General features: G+C 38.7%; 1 protein-coding gene across 9 annotated transcripts in view; it reads right to left on the bottom strand.

Annotated features, from left to right (window-relative positions):
- Positions 1–776: 776 nt before the first annotated feature.
- The window catches only part of ESRRG (estrogen related receptor gamma), a 579,813-nt gene continuing 569,576 nt past the window's right edge, over positions 777–11,013 (bottom strand). For all 9 annotated transcript variants that reach the window (XM_031438385.2, XM_031438382.2, XM_031438380.2 and 6 more), the window contains one exon: positions 777–4,680. In XM_031438385.2, the coding sequence (XP_031294245.1) occupies positions 4,436–4,680 (245 nt within the window). In that variant the 3' untranslated portion in view covers positions 777–4,435. The remainder of the gene's footprint in view (positions 4,681–11,013) is intronic.

Here is an 11,013-nt window from a genome sequence, read left to right as displayed (position 1 = left end):
AACCAGCCACCTCGGAAAGGTGAGAAATACGGTGGGTAAACCCAGTGACAAGACGCTCCCCAGATAGGCAGAGAAGCCAAGAAAGCGCCTGGGTGATGGCTCCAGGAGGGGCGGGACGTGCCGCTGACCCTGAGCAGCCAGGGCCATAACCTCTCCCAGAGAAAACGCCGAGGGGAGGCCGCTGGCTGTCAGCAGTGCTGTTTAACCCTCCTGAATTCCAAGACAGCTCCCCCTCCTCAGGCTCACCGATCTGCAGGCTGTGCGGCGTGACTCCCCACTCAGGAACCCGGGCAGCCGCTCCGCGCTGCTCGCTGCGCCACCAGCCCCGCAGCTCGCTGACGAGCTCAGTGCAGGCGCATGATTTAATTGTGGATAGAGGGAAATAATAGGCGTCTCGAGCAGGTTTTAATATGATCTTAAAATAGGGGGAAAGTTTTCTGTTATGACATTGACATAGAGGCGATGATTTTGAGTAATGCAGGATGATGTGGAGATGCTTTAAGATTAAATAAGAGCTATATAAAGGCTTGTCAGAATGAATTCTAATGTGCCTGAGACACTTTGCATACTCTTAAATATGCAAAATGTCTCTTGGCTCCCTAGAATTCATTCTGACAAGCCTTTATATAGCTCTTATTTAAACTCCTACTTTATTTTTAGGGAGCAGGTACTCCCAGATACTCTGTGAATGGAAGCAACAAAGGGCAGTGTTTATTGATTTGGTTCTTTACCGGAAGGGGGAAAGAAAAAAAAAATACACATACAAAAGAACAATCAAAAGTGGAAGCATGTTTAATATTGCTCTACCATCATCCTGAAAGGCATAATAATTTGAGTTACACATCTGAACTGATTGGAGTTACAGAATCATATCTCCTTTTTGCATTTAACAATATATACAATATAAAATAAATACATTTACACAAATGGACATTTGCTGGAGCACACAGTATGGTACACATCACAAAAATATACAATTGATTGCTTTACAGATGTGAAGCCCATCTACAGCTATAGACAAGGTTTTATTATTATTATTATTCTTTTTACTACTGGCTATAATGCAACTCCTGGATTATTATAAGCAGTTTAAATTTTTTGTCCTTTTACGATCTTTGCACATAAGACTACCATAAAATGTTTTCCTAGGCAGGTAAACAGAGACGCTTAAATAATTAAAATACAATCACCAACACTCATTTTCTCTTCTATAAGAAAAATAGCAGTTTTAAATTTTTTATATCTTTTATGTTATCATTTAAATGCAAAATAGTGGAATAAATACAACAATCTGATCTGATTGAAACACAAGTGTAACTACAGGTAGTCACACAATCATATTGCTTTAAATAAGAACAAACCTAAAAGAAGCAAAAGAAAAATTAAAATCGTACGGCTAAAACATACGCCTTTATAACTGTCCGAAACTTCACATTAAGTAAATGGTCTTGCTTGAAACTTGAAAAAACTTACCTCAAGCGAGGTTTAAGATGAGCAATTTATCCTAAAGCCCGTGCAGTTCTTTTAGATCTACGTTTGAGTTGCGTTTCCTATTTGTGAGATACGTGTTCTTTTGTAATGCCGCGAGTCAATTAAACTGAAAACTAAAAATTGTACTTCCTTCTGTTCACATCTTTCCATCTCTCCATCTTGTGTTTTCAGTTGGTTGGTTCTTACTTCTGAAGCCCAAGTACTTTAATGTGACACAGTGAAAACAACGTATATAGTGTATATATTTTATTTATACATATAGTGTGGTTGAATAGTAGCAACTTAAACCCTGCACAAACTTTCTGGAAAATAACCTGTTTAAACACTTACATATATAAATAATCTTATAGAATCAGCACCTTTTTATTTTTATCCCAGGAGTTGTATTTTCTGTTGTTATTTTTAAAGGGACGTGCCAATTTCTGAACTCCTATCACAGCTATAAATTTCAAGTTATTGACCATCTGAATGAATTGCTAATGATGATTTATCTAGAATCACACTACAGTCACTTCTCTACTGAGAAACCACAATCTACGATATAGTCCCATATAGCTAATGATAGATACACAGTATTCCTAGCACTGGGCTGATGAAACATCGACCCAGGGTATTTTGTTTAAAGCACACAAAGTAGCAATAGTTTTGGAAACGTGTCCGCACCAAAAAAGTTTTGCAACAACACAGAGCGAGTTAATAACAACAGCTGAGAGATGATCGAGTGAAAGCCATATATACAGCATTTAAAAATTAGACTTATCTATATTCTTGAAATATTCAAAGTTTTATTTCTAAGCTATACATTGGTATTCTATAATAAACCATTAGAGAAATTATTCCTTGTTTTGAAAATATTATTATGATTTTGATGTGTATCTGTTTGTAGTGAATACTTGTTTGGAGTTTCAATCTCTTAATTATTATTAGGAAGAACCTTATTAATGGTAAGGAATAGAATATACTACTGTAGTCTCCTGAGGAATTGTACATCCAATATTGTCTCTAATTCTACCCTGTGTCTAAAAGCACACACCACAAGAATCCAAACACCACGAGAAGAACAAGACAACAGTCTTTGAATGCAACATAAATTCAGAAAAGCACAGCAAACATGAAACATTGAAAAGCTGAACTACATTTCTTTTGTTTGTTAGGATTACAATTTTAATTACATCTGTGTACATAGAATAAGACTGTTCACATAGTACAGGGAGCAGCTACTAACACTGGTCCATTGGTATAGCATTTGATGGAGGTTACTGTTTACTGGTTGTTCAGCGACTGCAGATTTCGGGGGCATCTAATTGATTTCTTCATTAGATTACACCTCTTAACAGTCTGGAACCTGACTGACTTTCTTGCTGTGACAATACTGGTGGAAAAGCCCATAGAGTGGCTTATTCGCTCTTGGTAAAAACTGCAGATTAATTTAAACAAACATTCCTAAATGAATAAACTCATATAGGTTTAGGTTTTAGAATTTGGTCAGGCGTCTGCTGTCTTTGATGATTTTTTGTTTTTGTTTTTGTTTTTTTTCAAATTCTGGCATTTGCCTTATTGCCTCTTAAATGAATACTGGCTCACAGCTCCTTCTGGGACAAGGTCTGTAACTTTGCAAACAGGCAGTATCTCATTCCTAACCACCGCAGCAGCTAGAAATCATATGGCAACTGCACCTCCCGGGTGGAGAGGTGCACTCCTGATAATTCTACGGATCTGTATTCCGTGTGCGGTGCTTACGTGTGTGACCATGCGAAGTCACTGTAGGTGTAATCTAATCCTTTGTGTCAGTGGACATTTAAGTAAACTGGAGCTCGTGTTAAGAAATTGATGTTTGGGACCAGACTGGCACACAACATAAATTGCATCCGTGATAATATGCACCTTCCCTTCAACTATTGCTTGAGTAAGTTAAATCCCCATATTAATAAATGGCTGAAAAGTGGTAAAGCTGGTACAAAAAAATCTCCATTTGTAAGAAGAAATGAAACATTTTTAAAAATCTTCCTTCAGGATTCATTTGTCCTTCATTAGTGTTCATAATTGTTCAAAGCCAGCACAAAATTGCAGTATTCTTATTTCTCTTTAGTATTGCATGAATGAATAAAGCTTAAACTATTCCCTGAAAAAGTTACATAGTAGCTAAACTAACAAATACCTGGAAGACTTGAAAAAACAATTAAGGAATCAAATGGCTGTAACTGATCTAGATGGGAAAGCAATGATAAGAAGCAGCCGATGCAAAGTGGCTGAAGTCGTCTAATTAGAGGCTGCTCCCGTGGAATCTAATACTGCACTCAGTCAATTTGTTTCCGTTGCGCTGTACTTTCAGGTACGTTGGTTCTCTCTCTTTGATTCCTTAGTCACTGGGGACCTTATGGTTCACAAGAAGTTCACTGGTATCCATATTATGGATCTCCATCCTTTGGCAGGGCTGGCTTCCATCTCTCTCCAATTAGAGACCTCTTTTAAAAGTTCAGCAGCAGAAGGAAGGAAGGAAAGAAAGAAGGGAGGGAGGGAGGGAAAGGAAAGAAAGGAAGGGAAATTTTCTTACAACTAGAGCTATTAAAATATAAAAGAAATGGGGAGGATGAGAAAAGAGGGAGGAAAAAGGCAAGAGGGGAAGGAAGGAAGGGAGGAAATGAGAGAGAGAGGGAACCAGCAATGAAGGAAGCAAGAAATGAAGGGTAGGAGGAATAAGGCAGGGAGAAAAAAAACAAAGAGGAAAAAAAAAAGGGAGAAAAGATGAGATAAGGTACAAAGAAACTCATCAGGGAGATGCGGAGGCGTCTGAAAGCTGCTTCGTTGTCTCGCTGCTAAGTTATCAGGGCAGTCTGTTGATTTCTCATGTTGTTAACTAAACTCTACGTTTCTTCAACATCACTCTTGGGTTGATTTTTCCCTTTTTCAGCGTGCAGGATAGGATGGCCCAGGAAGCTTTTAGTCAGACCTTGGCCTCCAGCATTTCCAAAAAAAGTTTGTGCATGGGGACTTTGCCTTCCAGTTTGATGTTGTAGAAGTGCTGCACTGCCTTGGTGGAGGTCTGCCTCAGGAGGGGCAGCGTCATCAGCATCTTCCCAGCCCTGCGAGGGTCTTCCATGTGCTGGCCGGCCTCGTAATCCTGCAGGGCCTCGTGGAGGACGTCCTGAAGCTTCTGAACGGCTTCGACATCTTCTATGTGCATGGAGTCTGCGCGACAAGGCGGAAGTACAAACAACAGCATTAATAATAATAAACACCTCTGCAGACGAGAGTTATGAAATGGCCGTCTTATTCTTCAACCTCTCTATGCTGTGATTTGCTCGGAGACACTCACATTTCCAAAATCTCGATTTTATTTTTCTAAATTTCACTCTAGTAGATCATTTCCAATACTGACTTAGAACATGGGAATGACTACAAAACATCCAATATTTAAAACACTAGAGTTTTTTTTCCCCTCCTGAGACTGAGCAAGAGAAGGCTTTGTTTTAACAGATTATAATCTTAGCTGTTTATATATATATATATATATATATATATATATATATATATATAGTTCTTGTTGTTTAATTTATGTATTATTCATGTATTTATTCATTCATTCAACAATTATAAAAGGCCATCTATTTAAAAAGTTATTCTAAGTGCTGTTGAGGGAAAGCTGTCTAAAATTCAAATCTTGTGTACAAAAAGCCCATATTTACCAAAAGGCAAAAAAAAAAAAGAAGTTGATAACCAAAATTTTAAGAACTCCATGTATATACACTGACTCTAGCACTATGTTCTGTACACAGAAATCCCAATAAATTGCTCATCCTTTCAGGATTTTTAGTGTACTGTTAACAGTTCATTAAAGCCTCCTTACATAGTCCGCTTCTCTACAGAAAAACAAATGAACTCTTTAGATTAATGAATTCTGAAATACTTTTCACACTTGTGAAGGTGAACTTTGGCCTTAAGTGACTAATTTGAAAATCGAATTCAGTCAAGCAAGGAAAGGGTTAACAGGGTTGCCACAATTATTCTTGCAAGAAATGTGAGATGTGGAAGAAAAAAAATAAAAGTTACAGCTCTAGCTCTAAAACAGACACTTAATTATATACAAGTTTGAATCATTTAGCACGTTTTATTGATTCTGATGACAGTTTATCTGTTAATTACACATAATGGAGTCTTTGGGGGATTCTTCATGTTTAATAATTCTAGTTCTCTGAGAATGCAGAGCTCTAAGATATATGTAGTTAGCCTAATCTTTCCTATAATTCAAATATCAGATCACATGCACAAAAAGAGAGAGGACATGTAGTTTACAATCAAGTAGCTAAATATATGATCAAAAAAATTATAAGAAAGTAATTAAAAATTGATGGTTATAACCAGTAAATGTTCTTAAAACTTCTTTATATTTTGTTTCCTGTTTTTTCCTTTACATTGTCACTTTAAAGTCATTTCATCACATCATTGGTGAACTGACCACCTTTCACTTGGGGTGGTTAATAACATGTTTCTTTAAAAGAGTTGTGAATAATCTGGATTATAGCTGTTTATAAGTGTTTACTACTGAAGACTCGATTTCTGCCTGGTGGAGCCAAAAGAAGGAATTCTTCCAGGTTGGAAATGTTGATGGTGGGTCCTGGAGTGGAACTCAAGATTTCCCCCAACATTTACCCTGGCCTTTCCTGATGGAATATTTCTACCTAAGCTTCCTCCAATCTGGTTCCTTTCACCCTAGTAACCCCATCCACTTCCTGCGTGTCTTCTCTTAGAAACAAGCACACAGAATTTCCAAAGTTGTCCAGGGGTGGGTAATGTAAATGACAAAAACATCGTCTTGGAGATGACAACATATTTTGATATTTTTCTTTCTATGCACTGAAATGCTGTCTGAAGGGAAAATGGTGGGCATGGACACACACTAATGGCGAATGTCTAGGTACAAAAAAGACTGACCTTGGACATAAGGGAATGGTAATGAAATAGACTTGGGTACCCAACTTGTCCTGGGACTAAAAGTGAGCACGCGAAGTGAAAACAGAGGGGAAGAAATGGATGAGGAAAAAAGGAACTGCATTCTTTACAGACAAAATTGAAACAAAATAACTATTTTCCAATCAGACTGATTTTTGAAAAAGCAGAATAAATATTATAAATATACTATTTTTAAGTCCTCATTTTGGGTGAGGCCCCTGATGTGACCATTGCCTCATTCACCTCCCAACCTCTCTGCAAGCAGGTGGCACTGCTACCAAGTGTCAGAGTAGGCTTAAACTCAGATTTCTTTGAATCACAGTGTGCTGCCAAAATTTGTAACAGTGGACATGGTAGCCCCACCCTCCCTTTTTCTTTAAGAATTGAAATGATCCTCTGAGCTCATCTCACTCCACCTTCCATCTTCATCAAGAATCTTCTCTACAATATTCTAATGAAGATATTGCCAATTGTATGCAGAGCATCTTACTTTATAAGAGACAGAACTAATTGTTAAAAATGTCTTCTTCATATTTTCCCAAATCTGCCTCCAACTTCCATCCTGGGGTCCTGGTTCTAACTACTGGAACAGTACAAGATATATTTCCTTCTTCGACATGGCGGATCTTTAAATGCTTGAAGTCAGCTGTACAGTCACCTCACCTCTGACCCCTGTCCCCCCCAAGTCTTGCCTTCCCCACTCCTCTTGCCCGGCAGGAGATATATTACAGGATGTCACAGGAAATGAGGCGAGAACAAATAGCAGAGAGATATGCTCACAAACAGCAATTAAGACTTCAAACTATTCTTTAAAGGCTGTGATTTAGCTTGAGAGATTTAAAATGATTTAATCAAATTACTATGATAATTTAACTTCTCATTTACAGAAAAGATTCTAACTCGTTTTAGCTTTGCCCATTCTCGGATCTGCTTATACTTTAAATGCAAACTCACTACATCTGAACTATTTAATTAGACTATGATTCAGCTGGCAGACTGCTGAAGAAAATATTAATCTCCATTAGGGATCCTAGTTCAAGTTCTGGCTCCGTGGCTTTCATCTCTGTTTTGTTCTTTGGGCTAAATTTATACATTTATGCCAAGCTCAATAGAACTGGCATTACTTTATGTAATTATTTAACTTTGGTTGTCGGTACTGAGTTGGTTTTTTTTTTTTTCACTTTATGTTTTAAAGGAAATTGCCCCAGCATTTGTGCTAATGGGAGCCAGCTAAACTTAATAATGGAAATCATAGGTTTATGAACTAACTAGACAGGGCAGAGCTGAACATTAAAAATGCCACGTGAGTTTAAAAAAAAAAAAAAGACAGGATGCCCTGGCCCAAGACTACATTTATTAAATCAAAAAGTTGGAGCTGGATGCAAAACATCAGTATTTTTCAAAATCTAGGTGATTCTATGGCCAAGCCAGGGTTGAGACCCACTGAAGTAGACACTAAGATAAACAAATGCTATTAAAATAATCAAGATTTCAAAAGATAACCAGAGTTCAAGTGATATGAATAGTGCCACTCAGATATGAAGTTTCAACATCCAATAATGAAATAGAACTCTTTTGTTAAATTCCAGTATTTCCCCACGTAAAGTGGAATCCAAAAGGGACATGTCTAGCTCAGATCATTTATTTTGAGAAGACAGTTAAATATCCTTATACCTATAGCTGCAAAATTCAGAGACTTAGAGCCATAGCAAAAGAAGATTTTATTTTTATATCTTACCTGGAATAAACACTGCCCTTCTCTAACGGTAAAAATACCAATTACTGTCCCATTGGGCAGAGCTACTCCAGAATGCCCAAGCTCTTTTTGGGAACTGTCTTCAGGACTTGGAACTCATCCTTGGCAATATTTTCTCAATGGTGCCAAATCTTATTTTGAGGATAGAATGGAATATTAGAAATAGACACAGCATATTCAGTCAAGTCTAGCACCTACTATAAACCAACACTCAGAGTAACCTTTTCTGTGGAACACACAGGCACTGATTTTCTTCAGCGTTTGTAAGCTGCCGACACCAAGAGAGGTAGTAAAGGCAGAGCCGATGTGACTCTCTAATCACCCAAGGAGTGAAACACACTATGATGAAAAAGACAGCAACGTGAGCAAACATCTTTTTGCTAAAAGGGAATTTGCATCTCCAAATTTCTATATACAATTATAAGGAGTCTAACAAAGTGATCCTCTCAGTTACATCGGCTGAGATCCAAGGCACCTGGGTTGACTGCCATGGCTAACGGCTCTTGATTAACATAGATGGTTAGACTTATACTTTTTAAAAATATGCCAATCATAATGCTTTGGTTAAAAATACGTCAACTGTATTCCAGGATGGTAGCAGTGGTGGCAGCAAAAACTTTTACTCTCTCCAAATCTGCACATGAAAGAACAGAGCAACTAAACAGCAAAACTGAAAACCCACAGACAACATTTAGCAAAAAAAACTAAGTGAACAGATATTCCCCAAATACACACACACACACACACACAAACACACACACACAAAACCAGTATTATAGTGTGTCTGTGTGTGTGTTCCTAGCTCTGTCCACTGAAGGGGCCTAGGAAGGTTGGCCAACCCAGGAATGCAGTAATGAGTACCACTAGCCCCCAGGTTGTAATCGAATTCCATGCCCCAGCCAGGAAATATTTAAGATGAGTATGGAACTTCTTGTCATAAGAAAGGAAAGACAGTATCTACAACTACTAAGTCATTCAAAAAGATGCCAGATGCTAACCTGAAGAGGGTCCCTCTGACCCAAATGGGGCAATTTAAACTTTAAAAAGAATTAAAATTGCAATTGATTGAAATTCATCAAATATATTTAAATACATGTCTTTATAATGACATGAAAAAGACAGGGTGCCCATTCTTCACCTTGAAACCTGGTGAATAGGTGGAAATAGTCAAGCATTTACCTTGCCTTTCCTATGCAGCCTGTATCATTGGTAACCAAATAAGAGATGAGAGAAAGCATTTCTTTGTGTAAGTATCCCAACTACCGAGTGAAAAAAGAATTGTTAAAATTACAAATCGTCGTGAATTGAGGGCATGAGCACCAATGGCTGCTACTGTCACTAGAAGAGAGACAATGAGGCATTATATGCCCCCTAGAGAACAACACCCCACCCATAGGTCTAGAAACCAAATCTGATTAAACCCTTTGGATCCCACTGCCAATTTGTACAAGATGCAAAGTGCAGAGAAACATGCTGAGCTGCACCTCGAACATGTGCTCTGTAAAGTGCAGACTGTGGGGGATTCTGCCAGTCAAATGCCCTGGCTTTGCAACAGATGAACTATAAGAACGTGAAAATGAAAGAGGAACTTTTATACTATTGTGGGAAGGGAGGCGACAGAGATTGGGACAAGACACACAGGAGAGTTTCCGGGATACCTCACAAAGTTTTATTTCTTATTTATTTATTTATTTATTTATTGGTTGGGGAAGGTAATTAGATTTATTTAGCATTTATTTATTTTTAGAGGAGGTACTGGGGATTGAACCTATGACCTCATGCATGCTAAGCATGTGCTCTACCACTAGAGCTATACCCTTCCCCCAAAGTTTTATTTCTTGACCTTGCTTATATATCCAATGTGGTAGGCAGCAAACAGCTCCAAAAATATCCAGGTAGTCCATCCCTGGGCCCTGAATGTTACCTTATGTGGCAAAATGGACTTCAAAGTTTAGGATTTAGGACACTGTGATATGGGACAGTATCCTAAATTATCTAGGTCGGCCATCAGTGAAATCAAGTATCCTTCTAAGAGGGGGGCAAAGGAAGAAGAAGGCAATGTTGCCACTGAAGCAAAATGGCACAGGGATGGCTTTGAAGATAAAGGGAGGGGCCGTGGGCAAGGATTGCAAGGAACACCACAGTAGAAGCTGGAAAAGGCCAGGAATCAGGTTCTTCCTTAGAGCTTCCAGAGCGAGTGTGGCCCTGTCCACACCTTGTCTTTAACTTGGTGAAATTGATTACGGACCTCTGACCTCCAGAACCCTGGGAGAAACAATGTGTGCTGCTCAAAGCCACCACGTTGCAGTGGCTTGCTAGAGCAGCCAGAGGAAACAAATACACTCATTAAGTCACACATTTGGTTTGGGGTGGGGGGGGCTGTGTTTTCTTAATCTATGTTTTAGTTCACATTAAAATGGTGAAAGAGATAGAGAGAGAGATGGGTAGTGAGAAAGCTGATGTAAAGGTCCCTTCTAGAAAGTAGTGAGTGGAGCAGAATTCCTATCAAGACTATGGAAGCACCCGGCAGAAACACCTAGGGAGCTGTTCAGATATCAAGCAGGGGGTTGACTCAGAAGACCATCCAGGTCTTTTCCAGCCCAAGAAGTCATAATTCTAACATTGGAAATCATGATGATAACTCCGATTTTGTGCTTAACCATGGTGAGATAGGACTTTCGATTTTCTAGCTGTGCATTGACACACACACACACTTTTTTGGAGGCCTGGTTCCTCGGTTCTTGCTCGGGCTATCAGGCCTGCCTTCCCCTACATTTACACCAGCCCCAGGGTCACTCTCACACTGTATTTATATA

This window comes from Camelus dromedarius, chromosome 21 (assembly GCF_036321535.1).
Source record: "Camelus dromedarius isolate mCamDro1 chromosome 21, mCamDro1.pat, whole genome shotgun sequence".
NCBI classification, from domain to species: Eukaryota; Metazoa; Chordata; class Mammalia; order Artiodactyla; family Camelidae; genus Camelus; species Camelus dromedarius.
Note: the sequence above shows the minus strand (reverse complement) of the source record. Positions and strands in the feature narration are given on the sequence as shown.